At 33.1% G+C, this 19784-nt stretch overlaps 1 protein-coding gene across 4 annotated transcripts; it reads right to left on the reverse strand.

Annotated features, from left to right (window-relative positions):
* Positions 1-2631: 2631 nt before the first annotated feature.
* On the reverse strand, positions 2632-6872 carry LOC115722576 (probable 1-deoxy-D-xylulose-5-phosphate synthase, chloroplastic). 4 transcript variants are annotated; one of them, XM_030651817.2, is made up of 10 exons: positions 6331-6872; positions 5882-6010; positions 5549-5713; positions 5271-5421; positions 4713-4984; positions 4347-4620; positions 3940-4247; positions 3567-3848; positions 3184-3468; positions 2632-3056 (listed from the first exon to the last, which is right to left on the reverse strand). In XM_030651817.2, the coding sequence occupies exons 1-10, from the start codon at positions 6466-6468 to the stop codon at positions 2904-2906; spliced, it is 2157 nt and encodes a 718-aa protein (XP_030507677.1). In that variant the 5' UTR covers positions 6469-6872; the 3' UTR covers positions 2632-2903. The 4 variants fall into 4 exon arrangements, with proteins under 4 accessions (XP_030507677.1, XP_030507676.1, XP_060960458.1 ...); XM_030651816.2 differs by having other exon boundaries at positions 5882-6013; positions 6331-6804; XM_061104475.1 differs by having other exon boundaries at positions 3567-3844; positions 3936-4247; positions 6331-6764.
* Positions 6873-19784: the final 12912 nt, after the last annotated feature.

Genomic DNA, 19784 nt, shown 5'->3' on the forward strand with positions numbered 1-19784 from the left:
GCTATTTGATCGTATCACATCGGTTAGGCTAGAGTATGACTAGCAGCAGGAGTATGACCAGTGAACCGAGTATAGGCTGATACTGTAACACATCGGTTAGGCTAGAGTATGACTAGCAGCTGGACGTATGACCAGTGAACCGAGTATAGGCTATTACTTGTCAATAGTACCGTCTTATGAACGTTCAGGACTCAGTATCGTGTGGGACACGGCAGTTAGGGTTACGGTCAGGGGGTATGGGCGTCTGATCATAACCCGGGATTTATGTATGATTATGATTTATGCTTTTCTTACTGAGTCTGTCGACTCACAGTGCTATGTTTATGTGTAGGTAAGGGCAAGGCCAAGGCTGAGGAACCGTGAGAGCGAGCCGGTGAAGATTGTACATGTCGGGGCGGTTAGGCCTGGAGCGTACGATCCTCGGGACAACAGTGCTTTTTGTAATTAGACGCTAGACATCAAGTATTTTGTATTAGACAGTAAACTTTTGTAAAGCTTTTTTGTAAATGGGATCCCACAGTATTTTATATGAAATATTTTATAAGTTTAATTAAAAAGCAAAAATTTAAATTAATCACGATTTCCATAAACCTCGGTGATTAGCATCGAGCTGCACAATATGTTTAAAAATCACGTAATACGCCTATGGCAGTTAGGGTGTTACATAAATATATAAATAAAATGTAAAAATGATTAATTACATTAATAAGTGGCAAAGGAGTAAATAAAAATGTACTATTTATTGTGTATAAAATTTGGCTCATGCTATATATTTTGTGCTAAATTTTGCATAATTTTTAGCATGTGCTAAATTTGGACCACTTTATACACCACTATTGGAGTTCACTTTTATGAAGATGGACTAATATATGTATATACACTACACTTTTAGCTCTCTAATATAAATGCTCTTATTAGCACAAAATTTTACACACTATTAGAAAACTAAGGAGTTGTTTGGCTTCATAACTTAAAAGATGTTTTCGGTTTTTAAAAATAGAAAAAAACTTTTAAAAACTACTGGGGGTCGTTTGGCCAAATTTTTAAAAAATATTTTATAAAAAACTAGAAAACAGAAAGCATCAAAATGTAGCTTTTAATTTTCAAAAAGTTCAATTTTTTTTGTCTAACATATTATAATTTACATTTTTGCTCACACACCCGGACCTTAGACCCAGACCCAGACCCGGACCCCAGATCCCGAACCTCCGTCCTCGAACCATAGAAACTGGACCCAGACCCCTACCCCAAACCTCGGATCCTGGATCCAGACCCGGACCCTGGACCCCAAACACGGACACGGACCTGGACCCAGACCTAGACCCCGACCCCTCAGACCGTAGACACAGACCCAAACCCGGACTCAGATCCCAAACTTGGACCTGGACCCTGACCCCGACCCCGACTCGAACCCGAACCCCGGACCCAAACCTAGACCCAGACCCAGACCTAAACCTGGACTACAGACCTCGCATCCGGACCTCGACCTGGACCCCAGACCCGGATCTGACCCGACCTAAATCCAAACTCGGACTCGGGTTCGGGTTTGGGTCTGGGTCTGGGGTTCGGTCCGAGGTTAGATGAGTTCATATCATGGTATAGTGTAGAATATTGATTTTTATTTTTTTAGTAAAAAAAATATAAAAATAGTTTAAAAAAACCTAAGCCAAAGACCATTAAATTTTTAAAATGATAAAAAATTGTTTGCTGTTCTCACTTTTGAAAATACAATTCTAAAAATTAAAAACTAAAAATACAATTAAACAGCCTTTAATAATTTTCTTAAAAGTGCTAATCTATAACATTGCACCACTATTTTAGTCGATTCTCTAACAAATGTTTATATGATGCATAAGAGATGATTTAGGACTCATTTGGAATGTCGTATTAGGTCGTATAATATTATAATATATTATATTGAATTATGTATCATATTTTTATATAATACTATGTTAAATATTAATTTATACTAAAATATTATATATTTAGGTACCTATAAAAATTAATACTACATAAAAATATTACATAAAATATAATTTAATATAATACTATACAATACAATAAAGTGTAATATTGTACCAAATGAATTTTTAATAGTCTTTTTTGTGGTTTATAACCATGCAACGTAGTGAATTCCTGATCAAACACGTGGCGTAAGTACGTAGATGCACACATTTACATTACTCCAACTTTGGACTTCAAAGATTCCATCTTTAAACATTTTAGAAAGATAGACTTGTGATTGTGACTTTGAAGTTCAACATACCAAAAACTAAAAAATTCCACAACACTGTACGATGATAATGCCACGCACCATATTTTTGCATGGTACAAATTAACCTTTGGTTTAGGCGAGTTTTGTAAGCGTGTTATTGTTCCATTGGTGAGAAAATTGGTCAAACATTTCAATACGAGTTTCGCAAAGAGCATTGCTATTAAGCATTAGTGGTGCCTAACACCTTCTCGATATGTCACGTTACAATTGGCTAGCGATACTCCCTAAAAGCTATTATATTAAATTATATGGGACCTGATACTTAATTAGACCAATAGCGATATTAACACATAGGAGGATACTAAGCACTACTGGTAGCCTTTAGCATTTTTCTTTGGCAAATAAGTTTTATTGAGTAACAAAAACTAACTCTTTAAGGAGAGATTCTATTCATGTGTATATTTCATATTATTTGTGTCTGGCCCACTTTTCTACATTTGAATCAAATGATGATTAGTGCAACTTTAAAACATTAGAAGAAGGATCACATTGCCCTATATGCTAATCATCTTTACACAGACAATAAACTTATTCATCACGTCAACATATATATATTTTTTTTACTTTTTTACATTATGAAATGTGTAAAAAAATTGTTATCTTATCTTCTATATCAGTTTCTTGATTCTCATGTTGTCATAACCTTCAAGGCCTCTCTTGTTTGTCCTAGTACATTGAAAACTGTGGCTGCAATGTGAGGTGGCGTGAGACCCGCGTCGACATATTGATCAGCAGGCGAACCGTGGTCGATGTATCGGTCAGGAAGAACAATTGGTCTCCACTGCAAAATTAAGTTTCAAATTCAAGTAGCTGAGTATGGTGATTGTATTGTATGTATAATATTGAGAAATAGTATTAATATTTGTTAGTTCAATTCAATGGAAAAGGCCAGACTGTTTACTATGTACCTTTGTTTTTCCATCAAGAAGGCCATCAAGGGCCATAAACTGAGCAACATGAGATCCAAAACCTCCTATAGATCCTTCTTCCACTGTAATCAAAACCTCGTGATTTTTGGCTAATTCGCGAATGAGGGCATGATCCAAAGGCTTGCAAAATCGTGCATCAGCAACTGTTAGCCGTAGACCGTGAGGTTCTACTAAGGCTGCAGCAGCCAAACAACTCTGAACTGCTGTTCCATAGCCTAGAAGTGCTACTCTCTCCCCTTCAACCAATACCCTGCCTTTTCCGATCTGAATGGAGATTACATACAAAACATACAATTAAGTGTTTTGGTTTTGGATATTGAAAAGAATTGTCTCAAGACAACATAGATTAAGCGAAAAGCTACCTCAAGAGGAGTTCCTTTATTCCCTTGAGGTAATGGAACACCAATTCCATTTCCTCTGGGGTAACGGAAACAACTTGGTCTGTCATCTATGGCAGCAGCGGTGGCAACCATGTGGAAGAGCTCTGCCTCATCGGAAGGAGCCATCACAACCATGTTTGGGAGGCATGCCATGAAAGTTACATCAAAAGCACCACAATGTGTAGGGCCGTCGGCCCCAACAAGTCCAGCTCTGTCCATTGCAAATCTCACTGGCAACTTCTGCAAATCAACATCATGTACTACCTGTGGCATAAACCCAGAAGTTTTTTAACATAAATATGCCAATTTACTACAATGCAAGCAATGATGGAAATGGAAGAAACCTTTGACTTGCCTGATCATAGGCTCGCTGCATGAAAGATGAGTAAATTGCACAAAACGGCTTAAGGCCCTCACAAGCCAAACCAGCAGCGAAAGTAACAGCATGCTGTTCTGCTATCCCAACATCAAAACATCTTGTTGGGAAACGGCGAAGGAAGAGATTCAAGCCTGTTCCACCACCCATTGCAGCATGGATGGCCACAACATCTTTGTCTGCCTCTGCTTCTGCAACCAAAGCCTCAGCAAAGTATGTAGTGTATGACTGTGTGTTAGAAGTGCCTTTGAATTGCTTTCCAGTTGCTGGATCAAACTTGGCCACCCCTGCAGCCATATATGCAAGTGTTATCTCATTAATATTATATTCCTTCATACTTCAATCTAAAAGATAGATTCAGCAATTATAGTGGAGTGTATATGTACCATGATACTTATCAGCAGCTTTCTCTGCATATGGATATCCTCTTCCTTTCTCAGTGATGCAATGGATCAAGACTGGACCTGTTGTTTTAGTGCTCTTAACCTCCTCTAGTATGGAAACAAGATCATCTATATTGTGACCATCAACTGGACCAATATAATAGAGTCCAAGCTCCTCAAACAATGTTGAGCCAGAACCACTTATCATTCCACGAGCATATTCATCAACTTTTGCAGCCAATTCATGTACTGATCCACCTATTTGTTTAGTAACTCCCTAAATAAATATTGTTCAGAAACAAGTCAGTTTAGATTCAATCATTTGATGATAGAATTGCCTCACAATATTCGATTCTATCGATTACTTACCTTGGCTACTTCTCTTAGTTCTCTAAGAGGCCTGTTTGATTGCAGCCTACTGAGAGCACTACTCAAAGCTCCAACAGGTGGTATGGGCCCATCAAGAGAGGCAGTAGGTAAAGAAACCTGTTTATTGTCGTTAAGAATAATAATCATGTCGGAATCAAGGTACCCGGCATTATTCATGGCTTCATAAGCTTGACCTGCTGTCATGGCACCATCACCTATGACAGCCACAACATTATTCTTTCTTCCTTTAAGATCCCTTCCAACAGCCATTCCTATACCAAGATGAAGAAATTTAACATATGATATTAGTAGCTAACTTAAAATAAGATGAGTTAATATTATCTATGTATGCCTATAAAATCAGAAAGAATTTTCACCATATCATGTGGTATTCACAAACAAATACAAAAAATTCAAAAGATAAAGCTATCATGGAATAGTAAAAATTATTGTAACCTTTCCATATACTGTATCATTCTTATCTAAAGTTATTGTAACCTTTTGAGAGTGAAATCAAATCAAAGGTTCTTTAATGCATAGATGAGACCAAAAAATTACCCAAGCCAGCTGAGATGGTGGTAGAACTATGACCAGTCCCAAAACAATCATATTCACTCTCAGACCGCTTAGTGAATCCGGCTAACCCGTTGGTCTGCCTCATGGTGTGCATCTTATCTCTTCTTCCAGTCAGAATTTTATGAGGGTAAGACTACAAAATCAATATAAAGTCAGTCATATTTAAAAAACATACCTCTTCTTCTTCCTCCACTTTTTTTTTCCTTTTCTTTTTTCTTTTCAATACTTCTTTATGGAAACACATAGAGTGAGATTGAAACCTGATGACCAACATCCCATAGTATCCTATCCTGAGGAGTATTGAAGACAAAATGAAGAGCCACAGTAAGCTCAACAACACCAAGGCTTGAGCCCAGGTGACCCCCGGTGTTAGAAACGTTGAAGATCACATCAGACCTTAGTTCATCTGATAGTTGTTTAAGCTCCTGGAATTAGGATAAAAATATTTGTAAAAATCTTATGTAAGATACTAAGTATTAAAAGCTGTTCTTGGTGTTATATAAAACACTTCAAAGAAGATGAAAAAAAGAAAAGAAAATCATACTTGAGTTGGTTAAGAACTATAGATAGGCCTCTGAGGCATCAGTTTATACCTTAACAGAGAGATTTTTCATATGAATTGGATAATTTATGGTGTCCAAGAGAGGAGTTGGTGGTCTCCTTGAGTGATATTCTCCACTTTCTGACAGTGATGCATAAACCCCACTTTGTATTTTCCTGACCTGCTAAACAAATCCAAACAAAAAAGCCATAACTTTCAGTAACTTCTTTTTCTTTTCTTTTTTATTTTTTTGGTAGATATAATGAGATTCCAAATTAATTTTCTTTTATATATTTCATTTTGGATTTATGTAAGCATGCTTTACCCAGAAAACATATACAAACTCAAAACAAATACCAAAGCAAGAAGTAAAGCTAAAAATTCAGACAATGGAAAGAAACCCAATTCTACAACATGGGTATTCTTTCATACACATAATTAACATCATTTCTCTTCTTCCTTTTCCTGGTTTAGAAACAAATCACAAAAAAACTGATTAACCTTGTATTGAGATGGCCTCAGCAGATCTGCACCCCAATAAAACCGAGAAGAGAAAGAACTAGATTTGTGAAGATCTGAAGGTGCTGGTGTAGTTGCCCGGCTAATATGAGCAGGAAATGATAATGCACAAAACGCCATTACAAGAACAAAGCTCAAACAGCTTCAAAACCTTAACTAGAGGCCAAATGGAGAAAAACCCAGAAAGAAAACTGAGTTTAAAATGGAATGCCCAGTCTAAACTCCCACTAAGGAAGTGGTGGAAGAGAGAGTTATGTATATATATATAAAAAATAATAATAATAATAATAATTGAGAGAGAGGTTGATAGTGAGTGTCACCAATGAGTGAAAGATTGTTTTCTTTTTTTCTTCTTAAAGACCAAAATAGTGGCCAACCCGGAAGAAAAGGTTAATTTGACTCGTACAAAAATATCATATCACCATGGATTTTGGTTCCATATTTATAGTCTTCACCTTAACAACACACACACACACCATTACTGTTCTTGAAGAGCAACATGGTATGCCCACGTTCATTGGGCCACGTCACTAGAAATCCCAAATGGATAGATTGATAGATAGATATGATGCCTTTTTCTATTTTTTATTTATTTTTTATTTTATTTTTCTGTTTGAAAAGAATACCATAAAATAAAAGAATTATTACACAAATACATAAAAATAATAAAAAATTATAAAAATATATTTGTACGAAATTTAAATATTTTTTATAATTTTTATGATAAAATACGGTTTTTTCATGTTATACTCTTATTAATTTATTGTTTATTTTTTGTAATTTATGTGTTATTTTTTCTGTTGTTGTTTTAATATTATTTGAATGCTATTTTTTTACTTGTGTTGTTTCTATAAAAAATTATAAAAAATATAAACAAAAAAATTATTTAAACGTAAAAATATATTTTTTTCACAAAAAAATAATACCTTATATAGTTATCCCTAAAATAAATGCACTCAAAAAAAAAAAATGTTATATGGCTATCAATATTATTAAGCATCATACTTCAAATAAGGGGAATTACTCCATATACTGTTTTAAAAACTTTTTTTTTAAATTTACGGTTTTTGAATTTCTAAAGTAGTTGCAGCGCTAGTTCCAATAAGAGTTTCTATATAGAATTTCGTAAAAAAAAAAAAAAAAAAAAAAAAAAACTGTTTTGAAGTGTAAGTCTCAATAATTTAAGGGTTAATTTCACAAATGCACAAAAGCAACAAAAAAACAACAAAAATACGGTTTCACGGAATTTAAAACATTTATACGATTTTTTTGATTTTATTTACATAAAATACGGTCTTTTTATGTTGAAATTTTGTTCATTTGTTGTTAATTTTTTGTTATATGTATGTTATTTTTTGCTTTTTTTTTTGTTGTTATTTTCATGTTACTTTTATGTTGTTTTCTTGTTGATTTTATGTTGTTTTCATGTTAATTTTGGAAAATCGTAAAAATGTAAAAAAAAAAAAAACATTCTTTGAACGTAAAAATGTAAATATTTTACAAAAAATGGTGCCTTATGTAATTATTCCATAATTTAATATAAAATTTCACTAACTATTTTTAAGGCACCACTTTATAATAATATTAGACACTACAAACTATTTTAGACATGACCAAATAAATTTGGTGTTAATAGTTTAGTCAATTCAAACTATTTATGAGTCTCTAGTTCAGTTAAGATTTTAAAATTTTTGTTCGCAATTCAAATCAAACCAACCGCCTAATTATCTATATTTACTTAATACGATTTTTTTATATTAAATATTAATATTTAGAAACCATCTTTTAGACATAATATAATAATTATTTTAATAATATTTATTTTTATTATTATTTAAGTATTATAAGCTAAAATAATAAAAAAGAATTAGAATATTTAGAAAATACAAACCATTGTATTGAACTAACTAAAATCTATTCTTAAGTTGATTGATTTGAACACTTAATTAATCTGGTTTGATTTTAAATTTTAAAACACCAATATTCCTAGTTTAGTTAAAAAAAAAAAAAATTATATAGACTAAACCAATCTAACACCCCTCTATTAATCACTAATATCTAACAATACAATATTACTTAAGCTTTGGAATCTATGGTCAACTATATACTCTAGTGAGTCTACTCTATAGCTTATTTATTGGTTGATATTCATTGTATTCAAGCACGATAATCATTAGGAGCAACGGGAAGAAATGCTACCAACACATTCACACACATTTCTATTAATTTTAACAAATTATTTTTATTTAATTATAATTTATGTGTAATATGTTATTGAGTTTTTTTATAATTAAATCCTCTCAATTATTATTTTACTTGCAATTTAACCTTTTAAACTTAGAGAGTTAAATATAAAAGAAACGATAATTACAAGAGTTTAACTGTTATATAACTTAGAAATTCTACATTATTAGTCTATACATATACATAGTTGAGTAAAATAATGATATATTTACACATAAATTATAGACAAATTCAACACATATTTATGTGGTAAACATAATTGAATATTATATATAAGGTTCACTTACTTAAACTACTAGTTACATAAATATTTTGTAGCATTTTTAATTATTTTTTTCTTTATATGTATAGCAAGTAATTATTTTAACTTTATTTTTAATATGATAAACTATTTTAAAAAAAAAATTAAAAATTTGTAGGTAGCCTGAAATAATTATAATGTATATAAAACTAAAAAATTCTCCTAAATACCAAAATAAATAAATATATTGTGAAATATTTTTTTCTTATTATCAAACTGAAACACCTTCTTTAAGGTGATGAAGAGTATAAATTTTTCCTATTTTATTTTGTTATTTTTTATTTAAGTGAATAATAATTATCCCATGTTTGGTAGAGGTGTTCGCGGTTCGAGTGGTGCGGTTTTTGATTATTTTTTTCAAACCAACCCGCACATGCGGTTTTTTTAATTTCCCAAACCGCACCCGCACCGCAAAACTAAAAACTCGCAAAAATCGCACCACAAAAAATAGTGCGATGCGGTGCGGGTTTTGCGGTTTGGACTATCACCAATAATTAAACTATCACAAATATAACAAAGCTTGAGTAATACTTGTCAAAAATACCATAAGGCTTGAAAATAAATATATATATGAAAAAAAAATTAATTTTCAATAATACAATAATTAGTGGGTTTTGGGTTAGACATTCACATATTGGACCTAAATAAATATAAAAATTAGAATTTTTATAATGTGCAGTACGGTGTAGTGCAGTTTGAACCGCATATTAACAATTCAAAACCGCAAATCGCACCAACTGTGCAGTTTAGGAAAAATTCAAATTGCGACCGCACCGCAAAAAATTTCAAACCGCATTTTTTTTTTTTTTGTGCAGTGCGGGCGGTTTGATGAAAACCCCTAATGTCTGGTGGTTGTAAACTACCATAAGAGTGTTGTTGGGTTGCTTTTTTCTTTTTTTTTTTTTTTTTTGAAATGGTTGTTGGGTACTATCCTAGATAGTATGATGTCGTTGATTCTAGTAAACTAAAATTGTGAATTTGTAATAAAGTTAGGCTTTGAGACTTTTTTTTTTTTTTTTTGCTTAACTGCTTTGAAACATTTTTTTTTACTTCGGGAAACAATTTTATTTTAGTAATAAGTTGAGAAATATTTTTTTTTATTTATTAATCAAAAATACTTTCATATTATATTTCATTAAAATCTATTTAGTTTTATGAATGAATTGCCTAATATACCCTTAACATTTACTTATGTGTAACACATGATTTACATTAATTTAAGAGGTATAATAGGGACATCATCTATAAAAATAAGTATATCTTAAAGAATATAAAAATAAAAATAAATTAAAACAAATAAAATAAAATAGATATACAATGTAATTTCCACTTTATTTTATACACCCGAGAATATTGTTATGATGTATGATTCTTTGGGTAGCTGAGGATTTACCTCTTAATTAATAATTTTTTTTTCCATAATAATATTAATAATCTCATTATTATTCAGCAAAAAAAATCTCATTATTATAAAAGCTAAAAAAATAAATGTTGGAAATAGATACATGTATGGTAGAACAACCCTATTGATAAGAGCAAACCTATCTATACTCCTATAACTAATTCTAATAACATAATAATATGTTTATAGGGACACGATTTTGTCCCGTGATGTACTTTCAGGGAATGTATTCCGTAGTACATTAGATGGGTCTCAGGGTACATTAGATTGGTGTCAGGGTACGTTACTATTTTTTAACCCTAATTACCCCTAGATCAATCTCAACGCTCAGATTAAATAACTCTCTCATCTAACGGTTGTCGTACATCACGAAATACATTACGTGAAAGTACAATCACGGAACAAAATCATGTCCCTATTTTTATATATATTATATTCTATACAACATATATATACCCTTTTTATTTTTATTTTTATTTTTGCAAGAAATACCCTTTTTATTTGGGAACATGTAATTATTTAAATTTAATTAAATGACTAATAGTATTCAAGAATGTATATTTTATTATATATCTCAGTATTCATAACATTATTAGTAGAGAAATACTAATTACAACTTCCACGTTCGAAATTACATGCCGAAATACTTCTTTTTAATTTTTTTTTTCATAGCGGTGTTCGTTATAGTTGCAGTATCATCTCTGTAAATTTTTAAAAAATTTCGAATAGTTTACAGTACCGAAAACAGAGTTCCTGATATTCCAGTTTACCACGCGCTTTCAAAAAACTTCAAACGTATTTTCGGCATTGTAAACTATTCGAAATTTTTTAAAAATTTACAAGGATGATGTTGCAAGCATAATGAACACTCCCGTGGAAAAAAAATGAAAAAAAAAATATTCCGACATGTGTTTTGGGCATGAAACTTGACTAAGAGGTTGTAACAGAAAGTTAACAGTAGCGCTCCTCTTATTAGTAATAGATAATATTTCATCAAGTATGGGAGATAATGCTTTCTTTAATTTCTATATTGGAATTGCTTCCCCTATAATTAAAAAGAAAATATATATTTAATTTGTGTAAAAATTATTAATAAATCAACCTAGATAATAATTGAGTTCTTTAAATCTCATTTAGTATCATTTCAAAAAAATAAAATATCTAAGGCTTTCTAATGTCATCGCTCATGAGATAACAGTCTGGTCTATGAAAACTAACTTTCGTTGTTTTATTTAGTATTGGGGAGATAGTACAACTTGTTGTTACCGCTTTCTTTTTGTTTGTCAAAAAGAAATTCTCATTTTATTTTATATTTTCAAAGTTTTTATTAAAAATAATTTAGTTTATTTTTAAGGATAAAATTAATATTATTTTCTTTTTATTTTTTTCTGTAAGCAATGACCAAAATCATTAAAAATTAAATAATGTCGAACAGGCTAAAGGACTATACATGTAAAAAAAAATAGATAATCTTTAGCCAAACAAGTTATTTATCCATCCGAAGAGCATGCACAACTAATCCATATGCAGCCACAATGACCGACCGATGAATACGGATCAGTGACACTCTGAAAATCTGGATAACATACTTGCTACATCCTCTAACAATGATCCTAGATCACTGAAAAAAGAATATCTCCTAGCAAAAGTAAACACAATTGTTAAGGGGTCAGAATCAACAAGTTCAAAGAACTTTGAAGGAAAAACTATCAAACGTGACTTATATTGCCAGACAATATCCTTGTATTACTGGAAATCTCCATCTTCCACTCTTAAGTTAAAACTACTTGTTCTACTTCCTCCAAATGTACCAAACCGCATAAAAAAACAAAGAAAATTAGCAACTAATAACATCATTGTTTTTTTTAGTCGATAAAACCATTGTTAGATAGCACTTGTAAACGATAAAGAACAAGACTGCTAGACTTGTATTTTGGCAAAAGAGCCCCTCTTTTGGGGGATAAATTGAGAAATATATTTTTTTTTTATCCATTAATCAAAAATACTTGTATATTATATTTGATTAAATTATACCCACTTTTATGAGTGGATTGCTCAATATACCCTCACTATTTACTTAAGTGTTACATATAATTTACATTAAATTAAGGAGTCTAATAAGAACATAATCTATAAAAATGAGTATATTTTAAAAAATATAAAAATGAAGTAAAAATTAAAATAAATAAAGTAAACAAAGTATACAATGTAATTTCTTCTTTTTTAAGTATGAATGCACTATATTTAGTTTTCCTTTTCCTTCTAGCATTCTATAAAAATAAGTATATAAAATAAAATATATTTTAAATATCAACAAAAAAAAACCAAGAAAATATATAAAATTTTATTAGAGTAAAAATAAAATATATTTATACAAAACAAATGAAAATTATTAAAAATATCACAAAAGAAAATAAATGAACAATTAAAAAAGTGTCAAAAATCAATTTAAGTCAAATTTTTGAAAATTCAGATGCATTTATAAATTCTTGCCCTTTTTTTTCCAATCAAATGGCCTTGTGTTTAGGCTAAAGACCTTCTAGAAATATTGTGTTTATTAGATTGGAAAAATAGAATACCCTTCATGTTAGGACATAGCCATGAAATAAATGTTTGTCTCAAAGGCTCCACTCATAACCTAGTGGGAACAAACAAACACACTATCACCAATTGTCAATATCAATTAGGTTTCTCTAAAAAAATATATATATACATACTGATATTTATATATATATATTAATTAGGTTTAATGCGTTGTCTAAATACAAGTAGTGAGTCAATGGTACAATTTGCATTAAAATTCCCAAGTCCTTCTCTCTTTGTTTTAATTGTAATAGTTGGAATATGAATATGAAGTTGATTTAACAGAGCAAACAGAATTCATATTGATGAACTAAATGAATCAAAATCATACATTACAATCATTTATAAGTCACCAATGAATGAGTTGACTAACTTTCCAATAATAAATTATAAGAACAAAAAACTTATGTAAATCGTGATCATAGAAATAACTTAGTAATTTCACACTTTTCTCTTTATAAGGAAGAGGTCTTAAGTTCGAATTCTCTCTCCCTTCATATAATAATAATAATAATAAAAAAAAAAATCTTATATTGTAGGATTTTACTGTTTTAACCCTACACCAACAAAGCTTATAATATCAGTCTCAAGGTCAGAATTGACCTTTCCTTAGCTAAGTAAAACTTAGACCAATACGACCCCGTATTACCCCCCACGACACCAATCTTGATGTCGTATGAATCCTTTGATTCAAAGACTCAATAGAAGAGTCTAGAATCTCAAACACTCAGACACTTTTCACTCACACACTCACAAACTCGAAACCCTAGCAGAGCAAGTTCTCTCTGAGAACTTGCTCGATTCCAAACCCTAGAAACCCAGAAAGCCCAGAAAAAACCCAGATCTAAACACACACACACATAGTTTTTAGGTTTAGATGAATGAAAAAGAGAGATAAGGAGAGAAAACACCAGATTTGTTTCAGAGTTCACCCCAAAAAATTAGGGCTACGTCTCTGTCAAGCTCGTCTCAGAGATTAGCTTGATATCCACTATCAACAATGGTGCAGTACAATGGTTTTGGAGCTTCCTGTCACAAAATCGATCAGGTAAGACTCGATTTTGTTGCTTTTACAAGTTTATTGTTTTCTTCTCTTTCTGTTCTTTGAAATCTGAATCTGACTTTGTGTTCTTCTTGTGCATGTACTTCTTCTTGCTCAATAATCCTCACCACGAGAGTTTTACTCTCAGATCTGGACCAGTTCTCTCTGGATCTTGGATATGAGAGCTCAAGGCTAGGGTATAAACTTCATCTCTTCTCACTTTCTCTCTGTTCTGTGTTCTGTATTGTAGATCTAGGTTTTTCTGCTTTGATCTGTGTATTTATAATGTTGTAAAGTCGGTTGATCAAGATCTTAGGAGTTAGTTACACTTTCAGTTGTAACTAACTACTAAGATTTGATCCACTAGAGGCGAAGCCACCCTAGGACTGTTTTTGTTTACTTGTATTTTATTTCCTTTTGCTGATGTGGATGTATACTGTAAAGGGACTGGTTATAAGTGGATTTTAACCAACAATTTCCACCTGAAATCCTCTTATAACCAGTTCTGATGATTGTCTGTTTATCTCTGAGAGTCTTAGCTTGATAGGTCCTACTTTTAGTCTCCTTTGTCGATTCTTAACAAGTTCATACAATGTATGAACTTGTTAAGAGTCACAATCTTAGTCCCCATGTCTGCTGGGTTATCCTCAGTAGGCACCTTCTCTATGTCTATCTCACCTTGTGTCACTTTGTCCCTGATGAAGTGATACTTGATTTCTATGTGCTTTGTTCTGTCATGGAACATAGGGTTCTTACATAGGAATATACAGCTCTGGCTGTCTGAGTACACAGTAGGTACTCCTTTAAGTAGATTTAGCTCTCTCATTAGTCCTTTTAGCCATATAGCTTCCTTTATAGCTTCAGTTGTGGCCACATACTCAGCTTCTGTAGTTGATAGTGCCACAACAGGTTGAAGCTGAACTTTCCAACTTACACAGTTACCTCCAATTAGAAAGAAATAGGCAGATGTAGATCTCCTGTTGTCCCTGTCCCCTGCATAGTCTGAGTCACTATAACCTTCAATTATAGTGTTAGCTTTCTGTCTATTGTAGGTTAATCCAACCTTAGTTGTCCCAAGTAGGTACCTGAACACCCATTTCATGGCTAGCCAGTGAACTTTTCCTGGATTAGCCATGTATTTGCTAAGAACACTCATAGCAAATCCCAAGTCAGGTCTAGTACTTACCATTAAGTACATTACAGACCCTACAGCATTAGAATAGGGTACATCCTTCATAGTTTCAATTTCCTTCTCTGTCTTAGGGCATTGTTCCTTAGAGAGTGTATACTGACTAGTAATAGGTTGCTTAACAACCTTAGCATCCCTCATTGAGAATTTATCTATGATTTTCTCAATGTAATCTTCCTGTCTAAGCACTAGCTTTCCTTTATCTCTGTCCCTTAGTATAGAAATCCCAAGGATCTTGGTAGCATTTCCAAGATCCTTCATTTCAAATTCTGTCTTAAGTAGAGCTTTAACCATATCAACCCTAGTCCTTTCTTGACTTATAATAAGCATGTCATCTACATAAAGTAGTAAGTAGATGACATCTTTTATAGAGTCTCCTTTGTAGTACAAACATGTGTCATGGTAGCTTCTGTTGAATCCATGCTTTAACATAAAAGCATCAAACTTTCTGTTCCACTGTCTAGGAGCTTGTTTGAGTCCATACAAGGACTTAACCAACCTGCAGACCATATTTTCCTTCCCTTTAATCTCAAAACCTTTAGGTTGTTCCATATAGATCTCTTCTTCTAGGTCTCCATGTAGAAAAGCTGTAGTGACATCCATTTGATCAATTTCCATGTCAAACTGATTAGCTATAGATAGCATTATCCTTATGGTCTTGTACTTGGCTACTGGTGAGAATATCTCATTGTAGTCAACTCCTTCTTTCTGTGTAAAACCTTTGGCTACTAACCTAGCCTTGAATCTTATAGGTTCACCTTCAAGTATCCCTTCTTTATGCTTGTAAACCCATTTGCAGGCTATTATTCTTTTCCCTTTAGGCCTTAGAACCATTATCCAGGTCTTGTTTTTCTTCAGTGAAACCATTTCTGAATCCATAGCTTTAAACCATTTCTTAGCATTAGGTCCTGTCATAGCTTCTTCATAGGTTTGAGGTTCTGTATTTAGAGATTTCATGCGATCAGCCTCATGAAGGCATAGGCTATGTCTTCATTCCGTATATTGAACTGTACTTAGGATTAGGTTTAGGTGTCCTCTTCTCTCTGTCTCTAGTTAATTGGTAGTCATCCAGGGCTTCAGTGGGCTGAACTACTTCAGTTTCATCTCCCTGTTGCTCTTCTTCTTCAGTTCCTTCTCTGTTGGAGTTTTCTGTTTGTTCCACCTGATCTTGATCAGGTTCACTTCCAGCTGGTTCCACCTGATTTATATCAGGTTCTTCTTGGTCATCTAGCTTCCATAGAGTAGTGGTCAACCGTATAGTACCTGCATGGTTAGTGTCTACTGTACCTGCAGGGTTAGTTTTAAGCAAACAAGGAAATTCATTTTCTTTGAAAATAACATCTCTGCTAATTATAGTTTTGAATCCACCTTTGTCTCTTAGCCAAATTCTGTAACCCTTAACTCCTTCAGGATAGCCTAGAAAAACTCCTTTAATAGCTCTAGGTTCTAGCTTACCAATACTCTGGTGCACAAATGCACTACAACCAAAAACTCTCAGGTTTGAAAGATCTGGTGGTTTACTGCATCACCTTTCCTCAGGTGTTTTGAATTCAATAACACTTGAGGGACATCTGTTTATCAAATAAGCAGATGTCATAACTGCTTCTCCCCAGAAACCATGGGACAAACCAGATTGTATTAACATACATCTGGCTTTGTTCAGAATGGTTCTGTTCATTCTTTCTGCAACACCATTTTGTTGTGGTGTTAGCCTAACTGTTCTGTGTCTTTGAATACCTGTTTCTCTGCAAAACATGTCAAATTCATTGTTGCAAAATTCCAGACCATTGTCTGTCCTTAGGTTTTTAACCTTTCTGTTAGTAAGATTTTCAACAAGTGTTTTCCAATGTTTAAACCTTTGAAAAGCATCATTTTTATTTTTCAGTAAGAAAATCCACACTTTTCTAGAGAAATCATCAACTATAGATAGAAAATAGGTATTACCTCCATGAGTTGGAGTCTTTTCAGGGCCCCATAAATCTGAATGTATATAATCCAATATACCTTTAGATTTATGTGTCCCTGTTTTGAACTTCAACCTATGATGTTTTCCAAGTATGCAATGCTCACAGAATTCCACTTTGCTGATTTTGTCTTTGCCCAGTAGTTGTTGTTCATTTACTATCTGTAAACCCTTTTCTGCTAAGTGTCCAAGTCTATTGTGCCATAGTATAGCTTTAGCATCTTCAGGACTTTGTAAAATGTTGTTCTGTCCAACAGTGTTGTTGCTTCTAGCTATAGGTTCACCAATCATGTAGTATAGGCCTTCCTTTTTAACTCCTTTGATGATAGTCATAGATCCTTTGCATATTCTCATTTGTCCATCTTTGATCTTGCTCTCTATTTTTAAATCATCTAGCACACTTAGTGAAATTAGGTTTCTAGATAAATCAGGTACAAATCTTACCCCAGTTAGTGATCTAGTGACCCCATCATGCATCTTAAATGCTACTGTTCCTGCTCCTTTAATTTCACAGCTTTGGTCATTCCCTAGAATCACTTTTCCCTTAGTTGAATCCCTGAAATCAGTTAAAATAGATCTGTTATTAGTCATATGAAATGTACAACCTGAGTCAAGTATCCAATCATCTTTAAAAGATGATCCTGCAACATAAACTTCCCCATTTTCATAACAATCACTGAAATTAGCATTTTGGTGATCTGTTTTGCCCTTAGGGTTTCTGGACTCTGAATTGTAATCAGTTCTTTGTCCATTAAATTTGTTCTTTCTGTTTTTATTCAAGAAATAGCAATCTTTCTTGAAATGTCCAGGTTTCCCACAGTTGTAACAACCATCTGTGTCTTGTGGCCCTTTAGAATTAGATCTACCCTTGTTCTGTCCTCTGTTTGGACCCCTGCTATGGCTTTGACTCCTCCCTTTTCCATGCCAAGGCTTCTTCTGAGTAGATCTGCCTCTACTCAGATTTAGTTCACCATTAGAGCCACCATTCCTTTCTGATTTCATCTCTAAGTCCTTAGATTTTAAGGCAGAGATGACCTCATCAAGAGTGATTGAGGTCCTTCCATACTTAATTGCTGTTTTAACTTCTCTGTAAGTTTCTGGCAATGAATTAAGTATGATGATGGCTTGGTTTTCATCACTAAGAGCCTCATTCTCCCCTGAGTTTGCAAGCTCAATGTGCATCCTCAAGAACTCATCAAGATTTTGATCTAAGGACTTGGATTGGTTCATTTTGAACCCAAAAATCCTTTCCTTGAGATAAATCTTGTTTGTCAAAGATTTCTGTTGAAATTGCTCTTCTAGCTTTTTCCAAATCTTTGATGGAGTCTCTTCTTTATCTACTAATCTTATTATTGCATCTGATAGATTGAAGATTAGTATTCCAGTAGCAGTTTCTAGGTATTCTTCTTGTTGTATTTTAGAAGTTCCTTCTGGCCATTCAATAGGTTCATCTAGCACCCTTAGTAGTTTCTGTTGAGCTAGAAGTGACCTAATTTTCCTTCTCCAGATTCTGTAATCCCCTGTACCATCAAATTTATCAATGTCAACTTTTATGTTACTCATTTTAATAAAATTGATAAGAAACAGATAGAGTTTTAGAATTTCTCAGTTTTGTATTTCTGAAATTTGAGTTTGAATTTGAATCTTGATCTTCTTGCTGTTTGAGTGTTGTTCTTTTTGTCAATCTTTCTTTCAAGATTTTCTTGCAGATTCCTTCCTGATATTTTTCTTGATTCTTTGTTGATCTTCCTTAGCCAAACCAGGCTCTGATACCACTGTAGGATTTTACTGTTTTAACCCTACACCAACAAAGCTTATAATATCAGTCTCAAGGTCAGAATTGACCTTTCCTTAGCTAAGTAAAACTTAGACCAATACGACCCCGTATTACCCCCCACGACACCAATCTTGATGTCGTATGAATCCTTTGATTCAAAGACTCAATAGAAGAGTCTAGAATCTCAAACACTCAGACACTTTTCACTCACACACTCACAAACTCGAAACCCTAGCAGAGCAAGTTCTCTCTGAGAACTTGCTCGATTCCAAACCCTAGAAACCCAGAAAGCCCAGAAAAAACCCAGATCTAAACACACACACACATAGTTTTTAGGTTTAGATGAATGAAAAAGAGAGATAAGGAGAGAAAACACCAGATTTGTTTCAGAGTTCACCCCAAAAAATTAGGGCTACGTCTCTGTCAAGCTCGTCTCAGAGATTAGCTTGATATCCACTATCAACAATGGTGCAGTACAATGGTTTTGGAGCTTCCTGTCACAAAATCGATCAGGTAAGACTCGATTTTGTTGCTTTTACAAGTTTATTGTTTTCTTCTCTTTCTGTTCTTTGAAAACTGAATCTGACTTTGTGTTCTTCTTGTGCATGTACTTCTTCTTGCTCAATAATCCTCACCACGAGAGTTTTACTCTCAGATCTGGACCAGTTCTCTCTGGATCTTGGATATGAGAGCTCAAGGCTAGGGTATAGACTTCATCTCTTCTCACTTTCTCTCTGTTCTGTGTTCTGTATTGTAGATCTAGGTTTTTCTGCTTTGATCTGTGTATTTATAATGTTGTAAAGTCGGTTGATCAAGATCTTAGGAGTTAGTTACACTTTCAGTTGTAACTAACTACTAAGATTTGATCCACTAGAGGCGAAGCCACCCTAGGACTGTTTTTGTTTACTTGTATTTTATTTCCTTTTGCTGATGTG

Source organism: Cannabis sativa, chromosome 9 (genome assembly GCF_029168945.1).
Source record: "Cannabis sativa cultivar Pink pepper isolate KNU-18-1 chromosome 9, ASM2916894v1, whole genome shotgun sequence".
Lineage (NCBI taxonomy): Eukaryota > Viridiplantae > Streptophyta > Magnoliopsida > Rosales > Cannabaceae > Cannabis > Cannabis sativa.

Coding starts and splice junctions, on each gene's coding strand:
- LOC115722576 (XM_030651816.2), bottom strand. CDS start 6,468: ATGGCGTTTTGTGCATTATCATTTCCTGCTCATATTAGCCGGGCAACT. Junction 4,621..4,712: donor AACTAAGAGAAGTAGCCAAG/GTAAGTAATCGA, acceptor ATATTTATTTAG/GGAGTTACTAAACAAATAGG. Junction 3,469..3,566: donor ATAAAGGAACTCCTCTTGAG/GTAGCTTTTCGC, acceptor ATCTCCATTCAG/ATCGGAAAAGGCAGGGTATT.